At 44.7% G+C, this 19814-nt stretch overlaps 1 protein-coding gene across 6 annotated transcripts in view; it reads left to right on the top strand.

The window, feature by feature from the left end:
• Positions 1 to 19814, top strand: part of DNM3 (dynamin 3) — a 535138-nt gene that overhangs the window by 484644 nt on the left and 30680 nt on the right. For all 6 annotated transcript variants that reach the window (XM_045982937.1, XM_045982938.1, XM_045982935.1 and 3 more), the window contains one exon: positions 13587 to 13751. In XM_045982937.1, the coding sequence (XP_045838893.1) occupies positions 13587 to 13751 (165 nt within the window). The remainder of the gene's footprint in view (positions 1 to 13586; positions 13752 to 19814) is intronic.

The raw sequence follows: 19814 nt of genomic DNA, 5'->3' as shown, positions 1-19814 counted from the left end.
GTACGCTGGTTTAGGCCAACATAAAGACTCTACGAAGAGGACAGCAGGACATCGTGTTTGCGCTGTACGGGAGGGGCTCATTTTCTACTCTACAATATTAATATCCAGTCTGCATATCAATTTTGAGGTAGTTGCCTCTTCCAGACTCAAAAAGAGTCAGTTACAAAGTCAAAATTGAGCCTAGAGATTAAAGTACCAAATAATCGGGAATACGGGGGTAGAAGAGCCCATTAAGGTTATCCAGGTGGGCTAAATCTGCCACATCCAGACTAGGGAATGGAATGGAATCTACGGGACAAATGACCACATCAACAGATTTCAAGGAAAAAAGAGAGAATGAGATGGAGGAGAAATCTTTAGACTAAAAGAACCCTAAGAGCTATATCTGCCAACCCTAGCACATGGACTTATTTGGATTCCAATTCAAACACATATCCTTAAAAACATTTTTTAGAGACAGTTGGGGAAGTGTACTGTGAACACAGAATACGGTTGGCCCTTGAACAGTGTGGGGCTCAAGGAAGCCCCATGCCCTGTGTGGGATAACTTTTGACTCCCCAAAACTGAACTACTAGTAACCTGTTTGCCAGAAGCCTTACCAGTAATATAAACTGTTAGCACACACTTTGTGTTCTATGTGTTCCAGACTTTATTCTTCCAATAAAGTAAGCTAGAGAAAAGAAAATGTTATTCAGAAACCTTAAAGAAGAGGAAATACATTTATAGTATTCCACTGTATTTATTGGAAAAAATGCGCATAAATGGACCCACATGGTTCAAACCAGTGTTGTTCAAGGGTCAGCTATATTTGTAATGTTAAGAAATTATTATTAATATTTTTAGGTGTGCTAGTATTGTGGCTATGTTTTTTAAGGGTCCTTTTCTTTTAGGAATACATACTAAAATACTTACAGGTAAAATCACTGTCCCAAACACTGGTTGTGAGTCGTCTTCATCCTTTAAGATATAGGATCTGTGACGAGAGTCCTGGCTTTAAATAAAATAATAAATCAATGAAATAATAAATAAAACTCTTCAGTTTTATTCCAGGTACCATCAGCCCTCAGTGGATGTGCTTTGAGACGTGCTTACACAGTCCTAGCTTTTTAAAAACCCTCAGGCTTTCCCTGATACCAGTTTAATTTGTAAATTGTCCTCGGCCCTCTGACCAACTTTTCAGTGAAACGTGGATTATTAGCACATTTATCTGAGGTGGGGAAGAAGGAGAGTCTTGTGTCTGTGATGAAGGTATTCATGAGCACCACAGTGATCATTAGGCTAATACTGGATCCCGGCTGAGAGTCTGGAAAAGTTAGAAAAATCATTCGTGGATGAGGAGGATTGAGTGTGCTACTGATAGCTTCATCATGTCGAGGGGATTCCTGTCAAGCACATGGCTCTCTCCGTGTCATCCGAAAGCCATAAACACTCACGGAACTTCATCCTCCTACTGACAGTGTCTCAATAAAAGTGAAAATTAACTGTACAACCATTAACTTAATGAAATCACTGTATGCTCTCTCAAAGTCTCATTTGATGCTATAACCCAAGGAGATAAAACTTTGAACACTTAACTAGGAAATGTAGGATTTATCAAGTGGCCATCCTGAGAATATGAATCTAATGTAAACGCTTTTATCAGAATGAATCAGCAGTATTGTTTTAGCAGTGGAACTGGCACTTAGGAATAAGATTGTTAATGAGCAATCCTTCATGAAGTTTTTTTTTTTAAAGCATGTATTTTTTTAGAACTTAAAAAAGCACTTTATATGAAAGATATAAGACCATGGACCTAATCTGTGCTTACACAGCCCAGTGCAGTAGCCACTAGCTACATGTTGTTCCTGAGCCTTTGAAATGTGGCTGGTGCAAATTGAGACATGCTGTAAGCATCAATGCACATTGGAGTCCGGTACTTGGTATAAAACCAGAAAAGAATGCAACTGTCTCGTTAGTGATTTTTATATTAATTACATGTTGCATTTGTTTGCTAGAGCTGCTATGACAAAGGGTCCTGCAAAGTGGCTTAAACCACAGAAATTTATTTTCTCACAATTCTGGAAGCCAGAAACCTGAGATCAAAGTGTCAGCAGGGTTGGTTTCGTGGGAGGCCTCTCTCCTGGGTTTGTGGATGGCTGCCTTCTTCCTGTGTCCTCACAAGGCCTTCCCTCTGTGTGCCCGGGGCCTAATCTCTCCTTATAAGGACACCAGTCATAGTAGCTTACAACCTACCCGAATGGTGTCATTGTAATTTAGTTACCTCTTAAAAGATCCTGTCTCCTCATACAGTCCCATTCTGAGGTACTAGGAGTTGGGACTTCAGCACATTTGGGATGGATACAACTCAGCCTAAAAACACATCAGAATGATAGCATTTCTTTAAGTGATAGTATTTTGGATATGTCTGCTTAAATGAAACATTATTAAAGTATATTTCACTGGCTTTATTTTGCGTGGCTACAGAAATGTGGCTTATGTTTTATTTCTACTGGACAGTGCTGCATTTGATTTCTTCAGAATGTTAGAACTCTGGAGCATCACCTGTCCGAGGAGTAAGAAAAAGGTCTAATTTTTAAAAACTTGTCACTTTCCATTTAATTTCACTTTTAGTACCCAGCTCTACCGAGGTGTGGTGAGTGAGCGAACGCAGTGGGGAGGGTGTATTAAGAGCAGGAAACGTACGCAAGGCAAGCTGCGTCAGGGTCCTGATTCAGTCTTACTCTCCGGATTTTCAGGCCCTTCCATTCCCTCCTCCTAAAGAGGAAAAACGGGAATGGCTGACATTTACTGAGTGTTTATTACGGGCCAGGCACTCTTCTGAATGTCTACACCACCTGTTTACTTAATCCGCACAACAACCCTTGAAAGGTAATAATTATAATAGGTACCGTTGTTACTCTGTTGGACAGAAAACTGAAGTATCAGAGATTAATTAACCCCCCAAGTTCCCAGGGTTAGAAATAGTGGAACCAAGTGGTCTGACTGCCTCATCCTTTCCATCACATTCCCCGTGTGCTTCTGTCCCCCAAGACTGTCGGAAGACGAACTGAGATACTGTATGTGAATGCGTTTAAACATTGTTGGCATTCATTGTGTTGTCTTTTCCTAGAAATATTCCAGATGAAGCGAGTGTTTTTCTCTTCTGACTGGCAGTTCCACCTGTCTTCCTCGGCTTGGTGATCTTAGAGTAAAGGAAGGGACCGTGTCCGTGTTTTTGACCCATTATCAAACCACAGTCTTTGGAAGAATTCTTAGAAAGTCACCAGTTCTAGCTCACTCTCTTGCTCCTTGGAGCTCTAGTTTTTCCCAGCATGCCCAGAAGATTTTGCTGGAGTTCTTGTAGTAACTGGGGGCTCCCCCATTAGGTCGTATTTCTGAACGGCTCTCAGGGCTTATATGATGCTGGGATGCGCTTCCTTTTCTTCTGGTCATGGAATGTTAGAGCTGGAAGGGCCCCTGGACGTTGAGTCGGTGCCTCTCGTGCTCAGGCAGGCAGTGAAGGGCCTGATGCTGTTACTACAATAAGCCCACGGATGTTGATTGGTAAATGGTAGCCCCGTTTCTTTCTCTGTTTCCGAAAACACTCTCAGAGGCTTTGCAAGGGACCTTTTGGGTGTTTCTTAACCAAGCTCATATTTATGAATTTTGTAAACTCATTTAAGTCATTTATATCAATGATCTCACGTAATACAAACAGTTAACTTCTGCCGAGCTCTCGCTCTGTCAGGCTCCGTGCTTGTGCGCCTCGTCGCTGACGCTGTGTTTCGTCTCTACACCTGCCGCGCCCGTAACATGTGTCGGATGTCAGCCTTGCCCCCCCTTACGGTGCAGAGACGAAGGCCTAGAGAGGCTGACGGACTTCTTCGCTTTAATTTCACTGAAGTCACAAAACGAATTAGTGACAGAAACAAGACGTGAATATAGTTCACCTTATTCCGTAGGTCCTACTCCTTGTGACCGTTCTAAATCGCTGCTCAAACCAGAGTGGTTTGGGAGCGTGGGGTAATCTACAGAGTCAGGTAGAATTTTTTTAAATTATATTTGAAGAATGTTATGAATGTGTGTTTAGTCCAAGTATCTTCCTTACAGTTTCTTTGATTTGGGGCTTCTCCTACAGACCTAGTGGAGTGTGTTACTTACAGGAGTATGGAAAATACCGTTAAGTGAGACACGGGTTCGGTTGAAATGGTAGGAATTGCCATCTAGAACTATTTCACTGACTTATTTTAATGCCTTTTAAATTTGAATCACACATACCATCTTGGTCTTGCATGAAATATGCTTCCTTAAGCCATGTGCATTTCAGTCTTGAGCCCTCTAAAAATTGGTATCTTGCTGTTTCCATTTTTTGCATATTCCCAGGTATTTTATAAATGACTGTGGAATGTTGCTAGAAATCATATTGAATTAGATGGATAATGTTGTCACATTTCTTTTTCAGTGCCTTTGGCCACCAATGTAGAATGAAACATGGGTGACGATAATTTCAAAGAGGTTTTACTCTTTAATTCAGAAATCATTATACCTATTTTAATTTGAAAGTATTTATATGAATTAAGTAGACATAAGCAATTGGCAGGGGGGATATTATAGTACTCACTAATAATAACATTTCTAAGAATTTTGAAGCCATGGTTAGGAAAAAAGAAATTGGGGGGAAATGGTGAATGCAAGCAGTAATGTGTTTTCTTAGCAATATTTACATATCCAATCTAAAGTTACCTTGTTATTCTATAAAGGAACATCTTGTTCTGGTCATAAAAAGCATTATTTGAAATTGTAATTTCATCAGTGTTTATTAGTGGTTATAGTCTGATTTCTGCTCCTAAAGTACTTTAAAAACGGTCTAGGGAAAGAAAGTTTTGAGAAACCGCCTCATCTCTTTCTCTCATACCTCAAGCCGCCTTTACCAAGCTTATTAGCACAGTCCTCAGTGCAGTCTCTTGTTATAAATTTTAAAATACTACAGAATTTCTCCTACAAATTGCCCCCATCAAATTCATCTTGGAGTAGTTTTATTTTTCATTATAAATGCTGCCTGCCCTCAGTTGCTGATTTTAAAGCAGCCTTGCCTTTGTTAGTTTTTGCCGCTCTGTGAGGAGTAGGCAGAACTTGAAGCAAATGTCACGATCAAGGTGAAGCAAAGTTTTGTTTTCTGTAAATTATTCCTGCCATATTGTGAATCAGGCAATACACGCAACTTCAGGAAAGGGATAGAGAGAAGTAGCAAAACAATAAACTACAGACGACATGGCTGTTACTTCCAGCATATAGATCTCCGTGGAATCAATCGATTTTTCGATGTCAGAATTTTTTGCGTCGCCGGTATATTTTATTCTTATCATCTTCGTGAATTTCTGTTTTCTGCACGCTGGAGATTTGCCTACCTTGAGACAAAGCCCTCTACATTTTAGTTCCTCTCTTAATTGGGAATTAGTATTTACAGAGAGGGAAGTTCAATTGGGGCAGCTTTGGCAGTAGCTTTCCAGTTCGGGGCACGTCCATGCATGCTGTCTGTCTGGTGGCCCGGACAGACGTGGTCCGTTGTTACCTCCAGAAACGTTCTCTCTTTCAAGACTGGGAACAAGGGATGTATGACAGCTCAACTCGGGAGACTGGTTCTGATTTTACTTTAATCTCTCCTATTAACAGAAAAGGACCTAAATTTTCTAGAACAGTTTATAGATTTTTTATCTGGGTCATCTGGTAAGGCTGTTGGGCCCTGGAATGCCTGACAGAGGGTACTAATTCACATGTGGGGATGGCTGAAAAAGTTACATTGAGGCCTTTGGGGAATTCTCCAGTTGACTCCAGATGACGACTTTATCAAGGACAGCGGTCAGGGGAGCCTGAAGAAATGTAAAACCCTTGACTCTAATGACTTCTTTAAAAGCTTGGTCGTTTTGTTTCTATACTCCTGCAACAAGTCATGTTTCTACCCAGAGTTTTACCCTCGTGTGTTTTTAATCCATGGCATTATTTTCTTATTTACTAAGACGTTTTTGCATGTAAAGCAAGGGGTATCGTATTTGCACTGTACTTTGAAGGATTATGTATCTCAAGAAGCTTTCAGTTGGGCTGGGGAAGGGACGTGTGTGCACCTGAGACACAGGACGGGGCTGAGAGGTCTAGGCCGGATGTTCAGGTGCAGGGAGGAGAGAGAGGAGAGGGAGGAGAGGGGCTGTACTTCAGAGGCAGCCCTCAGAGACCCCCCGGAAGTGCTAAACCACGAGGGGGGCAGGTGGGCTTGGAAGGAAGAGCTTCAGGTTGAGAGAACATCCTAAGTGATTTATTCATCCGAGCTCTTCAGGACAGGGGCAAGAGAACTTCAAGTCAAGCCAACCCGACTTCTAAAAACGAACAGAAAGCAGTTTACCGGCTAGTGTAACTGCACACGCAGAGACAGGGTTGTCGCAGCTGGATCCACACCTTCCATGATGTCTGGAGACACCTGCCTGTCGCCATCTCTCAACTGTGCCCTCTCTCCCTTGGCGCTACTGGAGGCAGGTTTGACTCCGCTCCACTCTGAGGCACACCTGCCTTCGGGCATACTTCTTAGAAAGCTGTCATTCCTGGATGGAAGGAAGCTTCTCCTTGTTAGGAGCTCTGACGAGGGTGCCCTGGTTGGCTTAGCGGTCACGTGCCATGTCTGCAGTCCCGGGGTTAGGCCGGGTTGGGCGGGGAGAGGGGCTCCACCTGACCCCGCGGCGGAGGCGGGGGAGGGGAGGCTCTCGAGCTTGACCTTCGGTCTGCCCACAACCCAGGCAGAGCAAGACCTTGTGCTGGGTTGGAGAGACTCAAGACGGATGATTTTTGACTCTCTCTCTCCTTTAGAGAAAGCTGCGAAGCGAAGGTAAACCAGTAGAGCAGGACCAGCCCTTCCTGATTCTCGCCTCTCTGAACCCTTGAAGCACGTGTGAGCTCCACCAAGCAACGTAACATTGAATCACATACCGTTTTGTGATCCATGGTGAGACTGTTACCGTGTTAGGGTGTATGAACTGATTGTTAGTCTAACAATCAATATCCTTTTGGTTGTTAGAGAAACAATCAATAGGATATGTGTGTGCACGCATACATGCGTGGCAAGATAGATAGATCCACAGAGAGAGAAATGATTCTTTTTTTTTTTTTAAAGATTTTATTTATTTATTGGACAGACAGAGATCACAAGTAGGCAGAGAGGAAGGCAGAGAGAGTGAGAGGGAAGCAGGCTCCCTTCAGAGCAGAGAGCCGGACGTGGGACTCGATCCCAGGACCCTGAGATCATGACCTGAGCCGAAGGCAGTGGCTTAAACCACTGAGCCACCCAGGCGCCCCGAGAAATGATTCTTTATGTGGAATTGACTCACATAATTATTGAGGCTGGCAAGTCTAGATGTGAAGGGTGGGCTGGCGGGCTGCAGTCCCAGGAGAGCCAGTGTTCAGGTTCAAGTCCGAAACAGTCTTCTGTAGAAGGAGAAAGAGCCATGTTGCAGATGAAGTCTGAAGGCAGTTGGCAGGAGAATTCCCTTTCTCTGGAGAGGGCCAGTCTTTTTGTCCTATTCAACCCTTCGACTGATTGGATAAGGCCCACCTACATTATGGAGAACCATCTTCTTTACTCAGAGTCTACCAGTTTCAGTATGACTCTCATTCAAAAATACTCTTACAGAAATACTGAGAATAAGGTTTGCACCACATATCTGGGTACCAACTCAAGTTGACACACAAAATTAACCATCACAAATTGTTTTTATGTTTACCCTATTGTATTTGATCCTATTTTCTGGAAATTTTTCTTTGGAAATACTGTTACCTGCTTTTCTACTCCAAAGAAGTGCTGTGGATTTTTTTTTTCCAATAAAAAGGGAATTTGTGTCAGTTGATTCTAATTCTAGTTCTTCTTAGAAATAGGGTTTTCTTTTTAACAGAGTTAAATTTTAAACAGATATTTTTGCCAAGAGTCAATACTTGAAAAATAGTTTTGACCCTTTTAAAACGACTAATAGTATCTGAAACCAAAAAAGGTGGTGAGGCCAGTGGTTATTTTTAAAGAAACTGTTAAATCTGTTCTGCTAAGATCATTTACTGTTTAGACAAAAGGTTGTTGTGCTGTGGTAAGCAAACTGAGTATATAAAGATAAAAATTTTCCAAAAATATTCACAAGTTTAGAGAAAATTCTCAAGATTGTTTAAATAGTAGTAGTCGATAATGTGTTTAAAATATATGAATATTTCATATTCATAAATTTACCTGTTAATATAAAGCAATATAGGACTTTAGATTATAGATTAAAAACTAGATTGGAATTACTATGACTTTGGGGCACCTGGATGGCTGAGTCAGTTGATCATCTGCCTTCGGCTCAGGTCATGATCCCAGGGTCCTGGGATCAAGCCGTGAGTCAGGCTCCCTGCTCCATGGGGACGCTGCTTCTCCCTCTCCTCCCCACATATGCTCTCTCTCATCTCTGTCACTATCTCTGTCTCTCTCTCAAATAAATAATCTTTTTTTTAAAGAAATTATAACTTCTGTGAGGACCTCAGGGCAGGTTCTCAGACTTCTCTAAGATTCTTCATATCCACATTTGTCTCTACAGTTGCGGATAAAAGCTATTGTTTCAAAGCATCTTTTTTTTTTTTTTTTTAAGATTTTATCTATTTACTTGACAGAGATCACAAGTAGGCAGAGAGGCAGGCAGAGAGAGAGGGGGAAGCAGGCTCCCTGCCGAGCAGAGAGCCCAACTTGAGACTCAATCCCAGGATCCCGAGATCATGACTTGAGCTGAAGGCAGCGGCGAAACCCACTGAGCCACCCAGGGGCCCTTAAGGCCTCAAGGCATCTTAAATGCAAATGCAGGGACTTGTCAGTTATAGGAGGGAAATCCTTCTTCTTACCCCTCCAGATCCTCCTTATTCATCGCTGTTGTCATTCATATTGTTTATCAGAGATGTAGGCCTTCATTGGGGTGCCTGGGTGGCTCAGTGGGTTAAGCCTCTGCCTTCAGCTCAGGTCACGATCCCAGGGTCCTGAGATTGAGTCCCAGATCGGCTCTCTGCTCAGCAGGGAGCCTGCTTCCCCCTCTCTCTCTGCCTGCCTCTCTGCCTACTTGTGAGCTCCGTCTGTCAATTAAATAAAATCTTAAAAAAGAAAAAGAAAAAGAAAATAACCTTATAGAGGTGGTTTCAGTGATCCTCCAAGAAGCCTATGACATAATTGAATAAGAAATTTAAGGAAAGAAAAGAGGTGAAAACAAAACACACGAAAAATAGACATCCCCATCCAACACACCTCTTGTAATGGTTGCTCTATGGTACAGTGGGAATCATTTCCGGTGCGACTCTTGTGTCCTCTCACCTGTCAAAGTATTAAGTCTCTAGGAGAAAGCTTTTAAATTAAGACGTAAAGCAGACTGTTTCTTGAGTACCGTGCAAATAGCTTCACAAGAAGAAAATGACAATATTGTTTATAAACAAGTTACAGTGCTGAGTTGTTATTTTTCATTGTTTAAGTTGCATTAGATCTCACAAAAGCTGTTTAGAACAAAATTGGCAATAAGAAGGCTGGCCCATTGTATTTTTCAGAAGAAAGCTGGTTTTCACAATATTATTCACATTTTGTAAACAGCATCAATGAACCTGCACATAAAAGGTTAAATGTTTGCAGACCGTTCTTTTTTGCCTCAAAGATCAGAGACAAATTACTATTTTTATTTTACATTCCCTTGATGAGGATAATGATAAACAGCTGTCACTTCGGTGCTTCGGCTGCAGAGAATCCCGCTGCCATCCTGTAATTTAAACAAAGAAGAAATACACAGTCATACACAGTGTACATGAAGGGACGAGCACGGCAGAGAATTTGGTTACAACGGGGTCAGAAGAAAGGGAACGTTTGCTCTCTGACATTGCTCGGTTAAAAGAAAAAGTCCATCTCTGCGCATTTCTCCCATTTATCTTAGGTATATTAGAAAGGGCAAGCATTCCTTTCTTTCTTTCTAAAATCAGGGAAGAAACTCAACTTGAATTCTGAATTCTGTGACTCCCCGTCCCATCCATGGTATTATCTGAGTAATTAAAGTTTACATGTGACCACATATTATCTCCTAAAGCTAAAGAGAACTTCGAATTGTTTTATGGGTTATTGTGGAATACTTCCTGGGGGTGCATGTGTGTGAATGTGTATGTTGAGAATCCGTTCAGTGTTCTCCATTCACTCAACACTTTCCTTATTATTTGCATCTGGTGAAAAAAAAGTGAAAGTGAACGTCTTTTGTGTGTTTTGATAGGCAAAAAGTAGAGTAAGGCTAAATACTAAAAGTAGTGTGAAGTGGGAAAATTCAGTGTTTCTATGTAAACACGCAGACGGTGATATAATTTCTTGGTGTTTTATATTTCTAGAGTTCTTTTAAAAATACTATTTACTCTGCTTTTCTGTTTCAGTCATTTTTTTTTAACAAGTAGCAATATTTCCATGACCTCTCTTTCCTGGAAACTCTTTTTACATTTATTATTTTATCTATGAAACTGACTTGACGTATTATGGGTGTTTCAGTGTCTCATAATACTTCTTGATTTTTTTATATTTACGAAAGATAAAGTCATATGCCTCTTACACTCCCTGAACCGATTTCAGCTCTCAGAGGCTCAGCATGCTCTTCTGAGGGTGGGTGGCCAGTAACGAGGTTGTGGTGTGGACCCACCCAGCAAAGTGCTTCGCCCAGTACCCAGAACGCGGCAAGTGCTCAAGTGTTCCTGGGACAGGCGGGATGTTGATGCTGAAATGTCATCCCCCCCCCCCCCGACTGTTAAACACCTTAGCAAAACCTCAGTGTATTTCAGATCAGAGAGGCAAACTGAATGGTATTTTATCCATTGTGGAGGTGTGTGTCACTTGGCATAAAAGCTGTTTTCCTCCCAAATCCACTGGTCATCTCTTCTCATTTATATACATAATTTCATAATCATTGTATCATTCTCAGTGTTATCAAGTAGTCATGGGTCCTAACTCATCACCCTGGGGTTTCTCTGGTCTCCAGTGTCTCTGGCACGTAGGCAGGCACACTGGGAGCCCCCGAAAGGCACCAGAGCCTCTTCCTGGATTTAGGTAAACCCCTTGTGCAGTTGTTAACTCCTTCTCCCGTGCATGGAGCTCTGTGCCTGGTGCTGAGAAGGGAGAGATAAACAAGACCCCGGAATCTAACAGGAGAAGAGCATAAAATGAGGCTGGTATTAAATCACAGAAGTGAATGTGAGACACAGAGGACGTGCAGAGGAGGGCGCGAGAGGTCTAGGGGCCAGCAGGAGCTTTGTCCAGAGGCGATGACGAAGCAAGGCTCTGAAAGATGAAAGACCTTCACGGTGGGGGGGTGGGGGAGGGGGGTGGTTCAGGCAAAGGGGACTAGCTTGCAGAAAACATGGAGGCGTTTAAAAAAAATACCCTTGCCATTTTTATATTGCTTGAATTGAAAATGTTTCATGCTCAAATTTTTTATCTTAAATTTTCATAGTGTGTGTTGAGAGGCCGCTAACTCTTACCCCATGAATGTTCAGAAAGGAAAGAAGGCAGCTAACATTCATTGAGGCCTCTGGCTAGGTCATCTCCTGTGTGATATCTCCTTTAGCTTTCTTAAGTTTATCCCGGACGCATATCCCCATTTTAAAGATAGGGAAGCTGAGTTTTAATTACATCAAGTGACTGAAACGTGGCCACCCAACCAGTACACGACAGAGCCTGAATGTGAACTGGAAGTTTTCACTTTCAGATACATTATCCTTAAAAGGACTCTGCAGGTCCCGCTGACTTACAAAGTGGGCTCAGCGTGGAGCACTGAGCTGGGAGACGCGATTGTTTCTTCACTGCTGAGGCTTTACCTTCCCTCTCCCTGCCGCTTGATGGCCTCGGCGTTTTACCCTTTGTCCTGCCGCTTGATGGCCTCGGCGTTTTACCCTTTGTCCTAGATCTCACTGTGCCTGCGCATCACCGATTAATAATAAAAATAAAGAACTACAGAAGACTCGATTTAGTTCCCTCTCTCTCAGTGACCAAAGACCATTTCAAACCACTGTCATTTTTGAAACTCCCTCTACCTTGCGGGAGAAGCAGTAGGCGGCCTCCGAAATGGCCTCGAAGCGCTCACTCTGAAGCCTGCGGGCATACTCCCAGGATTGGAGAAACGAGTGTTGTGTTTTAGAGGAAGCACATTGTTTTAATATTCTTTAAAGGTCTTATTTATTTATTTGACAGAGAAAGAGACAGTGAGAGCAGGAACACAAGAGGTGTGGGAGAGGGAGAAGCAGGTTCCCACCAAGCAGAAGCCTGATGTGGGGCTCCAGGACCCCAGGATCACGACCTGAGCCGATGGCAGATGCTTAATGACTGACAGGCGCCCCTATTTTAATATTTTTAAACATTATTGGATATTCCTGAGCAAGAGAAGCCTATATAAATGATTACGACCTATTTCTCTCTCAGTTATCGTTGACTTTGGAGGCCTACAAATACGCCTTTCACACATGCGTATTGATTCAAAGGAAAAGTTTGCCATTTATAGATCCGTTTAAACACAGGGCTTTGTCTAAAACTGATAGGATGATTGAAAACCTGGCAGATCAAAGTATGTACATTTCCAAGGAAAAGTACTTCATGTCTACAATGGAAGCAATAAATTATCCCCCCCCCCTTTTTTTTGCATTTGTAATTAAATCTTTCCAAATGTTAGAAAGTAGCCAGACCACTAACAATATTTGTATCGTGTTCTGGGGCTTAGATGGTTCAACCTGACTTGAAATGGAGACCATTTGTTCTAAATTGATTTCAATGCCAAGCCAATAGGTCAGCCCTTAATGACGAAGATGCCATTCCAGCCCAGCCTCTGGTGGATAAGCCAAAATTAATTAACTCAAGTTCCAAAGTATAGAAAACAGATGCTTCTCTCATGTTGCACAAATAAATTCTTTGTGTATAGATGTGTTCTGTTTTATTCAAAGAATAACAAGTTGGAAGTTAAAATTGTAAGTTTCCACAATGGAGCCAGCCTTTCGTAGTGATGACAGAAGCATGAATCTCCAGAACAAACTCCAGCAAGTGCATGGAAAGATGAATTATTCCCTTTATCTCTTGTTTTGGCTCCAGGCCAGGCCTAGGAGATTTAGTTTTGAAACCTGGGCTCATCCAAATGCTGATCCATTCCAGAACAGACCTAGGGGTTCCAGAACAACACCAAGGTTATTTCTAATCTGTAGAATCCCAGAGGTTAAATCTGCATCATTCGCTTGGATTCGGTTCTTTGGCCAGTTTGCAAATGGCTGAGGATTGCATTGTTCTCTAGAAGTCCGTTGTTAGGGGCACGGTTTATCTGGCTGGTCATGTCAGCATTCACCCAGAGGGGGTGCCTTTCCTGGGGTGTGGGTCGCTAAGCGTACAGGAATAACACCGTGGTTCTGTTTTCAGAATTACCAGGTATGTGGAAGATAAAGTTGTTCACCATCTAGTAATAGAACTCCCAGGTAGAGTGATCAGGTGGTGACCATCTGATAACATACAGTATTTTGTTCTTCGGAAGGAACGTGAAATAACCCGTGTGTTGTTTCCTTTCCGTTAGACTGAGAATGACGAGAATGGCCAAGCAGAGAACTTTTCCATGGACCCGCAGTTGGAGAGACAAGTGGAGACCATCCGCAACCTCGTCGACTCCTACATGTCCATCATCAACAAATGCATCCGAGACCTAATTCCAAAAACAATAATGCACCTTATGATCAATAATGTAAGTGAGGATCAGCTGTCTCACTTTAACCTCTGACCCGTCTCAGTGCGGAAAGGGCTCATATCCCCGTCAGTTTCTTTGTGGTATCGTCTGGGTGGTTGAAATACCCACGGCCCAGGTTCCTCGTTCTCTATGACTAGTGGTCAGTGACGGCCCAGGGAAAGAGAATTTTGGAAACCCAACATGGGGCCTACAGGCACAGAACTGTGGGGTTCCCTGTCGCCTTTGCTCCCAGGGAAGCAGAGCAGAATTGCTGAGCTGTGGTCACGGTGCGGGTTCATTGCAAAGCCGGCAATAAAATCAGATGCCTGGCTCCTAGACTTTGAGATTCAAAGCCAAAAATATTTATTCTTTTCTACACACAAACACATAGAAAATGTGTTGATTTGATTGTTTTCACCTTCTAAAAGCCATGGAATGCTATTTTAACCTGCGGAACGGCTTTTCTCCCTCTCCCCTTGGATCCAGAGTCAGGCCACTCCTCCTTTCTGCGGCTGGGGTGTGACGCCACGAATCTTCAGGCCCTGGTTAGATGAGCCCGCAGTTGATCGGGAGCACATGGAATCCCTCCCTCTTTGTGGTTCCTTTACAGTAGTCAGGACAGGATTCTTAAGTTACGCGATCCGGTTCGGGTCTTTTGGCGGCTACTGTATTAAAGTGCAAATACTATCAAGTTATTTGAGAAACTGTCTTTCAGATAAGAGGCCATATTGCGGTGTTTTATAACTGGCTCTTCCGACTCTTGAAAAGGAGACAGCAACATTTTTGGTCTAGCTGTCGTCTCGGGACGCCTTTTTGTGTACGTCAATGATACCTTATGAGCACTTGCTTGTAGCACACACAGATGAGCGGACAAGCGGACTGGACACGCCGGAGTCCGGGAGAGACCTCTGCTCTTGCCTGGTTCTGCTCTAGAGTCTGTTGACCTCAGGACAGATCCGTTCACTTCTTTGCCTCCGTTTCCTCCATAAGTAAAACATGAATCGTAGAAAAGATACCTGGCTTAGGGATTTATTTCAGAAGGTGGTGTATACGGGTAAGAAACCAATGTGGCTGCCTGCCTATTTCGGAACTGGGAAGAACCTCCTTTACTCATGTTTCAAGATTTCTTTCAAAACTGTGTTTGTAAACTTGACATTGTATTTGCGGTTCATGGTGTGTTCATTCCTCGAAGAAAGGTTTCCGTGAAGAAACCCTTGAAGGAAACTGTTCTTGAACCTCTAAGCAACCATGGTTTTTAATCCTGTTCCCACGCACGTTTTTGCGTAATCAGACAAGGTTGTTGGGATGCTCTGAGGTGTCAGCGGTAAGGAAGCAATAAACTGGAAGTTTGGAAACCACGAATTCTGTTCTTCAGCTTAGTCCGCGGCCTGCTGTGTGACCTGAAGCAAATTGTCTGGCCCCTCTGAGTGGAAGTCAGTCATGTTCTTATGATCAGAACACTGCGCCGCCTCGCTGAAGGGTCAGAGCACGGAGTAAATGTGGCTCTGTGCCATTTTGAAAAATACAGCGGACTAAACAAATAGTCTATGTATTTTTAAAATTACCCTCCTAATTTTGCTTAAATGGGTTCTGGTTGTTTTGCTGTGGTATATCCAGGCACTTCCTTATTTAGACATTTTCCTGATTAAGCATCATTTTTCTTCTCGCTGTTTCACCGCCAGTCGTGAGTGCGGCCACCTGCTCAACACGGCGCCGCTCTGCACCACAGTGAATCATCAGCCCAAAACAGCACTTACTGTCTATCGTGTGAGGAGTCACCTGACACTAATTAGTTAAAAGGAAAAAGAAAAAAAAAAGACCCTCTTACAAACCCATTCTATTTCACCTTCTCGAGAAACCCGCACGCACCCCTACCCAGAGAGACCTGGGGGTAATGGTGTGCGCGGCGCCTGGCTGTGGCTGAGGCCCACCCCCGGGGACTCTCCAGGGCCTTGGGGCTCTGCAAGCTGTCTTGAGAGAGACCTTGCTGGAGAAGAATGAGAAAGAAGACCTCGACGCCAGACTCACAGGAATGAGGAAAACAGAACCATCACGTAATGCTGGATTCTTGCAAAATGATGGTTATCGTTGTTTTGAAATTAAACTCTTTGTATCTGTCAGAAAATAGTTCCACTGGGGCGCCTGGGTGGCTCAGTGGTTTAAGCCTCTGCCTTCGGCTCAGGTCATGATCTCAGGGTCCTGGGATCGAGCCCCGCATCGGGCTCTCGGTTCAGTGAGGAGCCTGTTTCTCCCTCTCTCTCTGCCTGCCTCTCTGACTACTTGTGACTTCTCTCTCTCTGTCAAATAAATAAATAAAATATTAAAAAAAAGAAAATAGTTCCACGATTCTCAGATGAGCGCTTTCCCTGGAGTATCATTTTGTTTGCTTTTTTTTACGAGACATGTAAACGTAAAGATGCGACAACGACGTGCGTGTAGAAGCATGACCTGCTCCTCTAAAGGCGGCATGCTCGGGGCACCTTATTGGACAGAACGTCTGAGCCCCTCGTGTCTGCTCCCGGAGGGCCCCGTGGAGCAATGGGACCCGCCGCCGGAACCCCCAGCCCCGTGTCTTGCAAACGTGTCGGCGGCGTATTCGATGTTAAGATCTTCAAGGTGGAGAATTCATCGCAGAATCATGAACAGAACAAGTGCGGTCTCCTCGCTCGGAATCCCAGCCCCGTAACCTGCTGCTCCTGCGGATAGTTCTGGGTGGACGCTGGTGTCCGACACCACCGAGCACCTGGTACGGGGTCCTCGATCGGTGGACAAGTCACCATCAAAGGCCACCTCTTTCCTCTTGGAAATGGCCTGGCTGCCCCTGCCTTCTGAAAAAGAGTATGTTTCAGCCAACTTTGGTAAAGTTCAGAATTCGGGGGGCAGTTTCCTTTGAAAGTTTACATGAAGTGTTCTGCCACTCAAGCCTCCATATGGAATTATTTAAGAAGTTTAAGGCCGGCAGTAAATGCCTCGCTCAGACATACTGTAAGCCTTTGTCTGCTGAAGCGCCGCAGCTGCTGGAGCGCTTAAGCTGGCGGGGGGCAGCGGCACAGAGACGGCACGTTCTGACACACAGAGATGGCAAGTTTGTGGCAGCCGGTTCCTCGGGACGCGCTGCCGTCGAAGCGGCGGGGCCCTGTCCAGGACTTCCACGTTCACACACGCCTCGCCCCCCAGGGCGAGCACAGTCTGCAGCACCGCCCCCCCCCGTGCCCCCCGCCCTGGAAGATTCTCTGTGTGAGATCGGGAGAGGGACCCCAGCTTTACTGTGCACAACTGCGTGGCCCAGCGGCTCAGGGGTCCGTGGTGGCTCGCGGGGACAGCCATCCCCGAGGCACGCATGCCTTTTTCCAGATTCTAAATGAAGGAAGGGAGGCTCCAAGAGGTTAGGTGACTCGCCCGGGTCACACAGCCGGAGCTGTCAGAATCAAGACAGAAACCCAGATCTTGTCATCCTGGGTCGGGGGCACACAGGGCAAGGTGGGCGAGTGCAGCCCCATCAGACTCGCGGCTGCTCTGCCCAAGCACGGGCCTGTGTGTCTTCCCAGAAGGCTCATTTAGGCAAAGATTGAAGTAGGGTTTGCTTGAATATGAGAAACAAGGTTTTAAATCCTAACTAGTAATTCAAACAAGTCCAGGTAATACAAAATAGAACGTAGAGTTTTTATGAAATTTCTAAGAATCCGATATGAAGCCTGGAGGCGTTTCACACGTGGAGTGCGCGCTGCCGCTGGACCCCCGCACCCCCGCACGCCCGGAGCTCCACGTTGACTCTCCTTGGCCGGTGACACTCTGCTGGAAAATTAGTAACATGTGCCCTAGTTTCAAAACTCACTGTAGCTTTCCTGTGTTTGAAGTCGAGCGTTATTTCAAATGTTTATTATTTGAGGGGAAAGTGTAGCTTAAATACCAGGGCACTGATGTGTTTCTGCGGGTCAAGAATTCAGCATCTGCTCAGGAAACAGATCGGGACCAGGATCCAGAAGCCCGCCGCCCTCCCCTCTCCCCGCCGCGCGGCCTCCCCACGCCCGTCAGTCCCCCCAGAGGGAACCGCTTCTGGGTTCTTCAGCGCAGCTTGCGTCAGCTCTGGCTGACCTTGAACTCTGCGGTCACACGGTGGGTGCCGTCTGGTGTCTGACTTCTTTGGCTTGACGTTAGGTGTGTGAGGCAAAAGATCACTTTTTCAAGAAGGGAAACGTCACCGGCCTTTAGCAGAAACAAGTCCCTGAGAAGTGGAAAGGACGCGAGAGCAGACATGAAAGAATTGTGAATCTCAGAGAATCACAGGCTTCTAACCAAGCCCCTCTCCCAAACTAGGCCAATTTAAACTGCTCGGCCGCATTTTTTATACATGCATGCAGGCTCCCTCCCGTCTAGAAAGAGACATTCTAAGGCAATGGTCTCCTTAGTAACAGAATCATGTGAAAATTCGAGGAATGTCCCTTCTGTTTGTGAAGGCTTTAAAATGGTCTTGATTATGAAGACAAAGAAGGCTTCAGATCCAGAAGCACGGCAGGTTGCTAGAGAAGGGTTAACGTAAGAAAGAGAAGAAAACATGCGGAACGTTTTTAATGACCTCACATTCCTTTACACTGAGCAGCACGACATGGTGCGGTCATGCCTGTTTATCCAGCCTGTAGAGTCTGAGCTGGAATGAGGTTCTGTGTATGAGAATTTTTTCGTGAACCGTACCAAGATGTGTAGGTTATAAGGTGTTATAATGAAAAGCGTAAATATTATTTCAAGTCTCGCATCCAAGTATAATTCGTTTATGTCGTGTCCCGTGAGGGTGTTCTAAACGCCATCACCTCCAAGGCCTCGACGGTCGGCTGTGCAGGATCCTTGATTTACGTATTTGTACCAGAAAGTCCCTGAAGTGTCTGGAAACTCCCTGACCCCCCCCCACCCCCACCCTTTGTTCCAGTTGTGGGATCCCAAGGCGAGGCGAGCAGAAGAGTCTGAATAACATTTTTTTTCAAAGCAAAATAAAACGTTAACCCCCATCTGTATTGAACTGTGTCTCCCGACGCCTGTACGACTACAATGGCTTTCTATTTGCTCTTCTCCCTCGAAGCAGCTCATGCCAGTTTCATCCCCGCGATTCTGAAAGAACAGCTTCGGCTTGCAGAGCACTGACGAGATGCTAGGCGTTGTGCGAAGCAATTTGCAATCATGCTAGCACTCGATCCTCACGGCTCGAGACAGCCACTACTGCTGGTCCCATTTTACAGATCAGGAGCCTGAGACGGGAAGAGGTGGTTGTCTGCTCAAGAACAGTGAAGTGCGGGTGCCTGGACTCAGATGCAGAGCGTGCGCCCTGACCCACTGCGCCGTCCTGCCACTTTCCCCAGCGCTAGTGGTGATCCTGCTATGAAATCAGAGCGTTGCCAAATCTTCGGGAGGGTAGGCGAGTTCTAGTGTGGAAGAGCTGAATCAAGGCAGATCTTTGCCCAGAATGCTGAAACGAGCGCTTATGATTATATTCCGTGCTCGGCTGCACAGTCGCTCCTTCAATCAGATCTGCTTTAAATCTATTCTTGGAAGGACCTTCTTCTAAAATTGTGTTTCATAGATTCTAAGTGATACTCCGGCTCGATGTAGAACTTCAAGCTAGCTTAGCCCAACTGCTGTTCAGTGCCAGGAAAACTGTCTGGTTTTGAGTTTCGCGTTGCATCATCTATCTGAGCGCAGGCACATGCCCAGGCGAAGGATTCTCGTGAATGTCCCTGACTCTTTGGATACCTGCAAGTGTGTTTTAAAAGTGACGAAATCTCAAAAAAAGGAGGGGGGGGATGAAATAATCCTTAAGCCAAATTTACTGTCTTTGACTTTCCTTCCCGACTTGATTTTCTGTGCCCCGACTCACCGCCCTCCATGCCTGAAGTGTCCTGGTTCCTTTTGCTCCTGCCCTTCCACATCAAAACATCACCATGCCCACCTGGGTGTCCTCTCCGGCGTAACTGGTCTGTGCGCATCTTCTCTGTTCCACCGCAGCCTCACCAGATGGAGGCCCACCCTCTCAGAAATGAGCTAAAGTGGTCTTCCATCACATTCCTTTCTCTCTGCTACCACCCCTGCCAA

The sequence above is a fragment of the Meles meles genome, chromosome 17 (genome assembly GCF_922984935.1).
Source record: "Meles meles chromosome 17, mMelMel3.1 paternal haplotype, whole genome shotgun sequence".
In the NCBI taxonomy this organism is placed as follows: Eukaryota; Metazoa; Chordata; class Mammalia; order Carnivora; family Mustelidae; genus Meles; species Meles meles.
The sequence above is the reverse complement of the archived record's forward strand: the minus strand, read 5'-3'. Positions and strand labels throughout refer to the sequence as shown.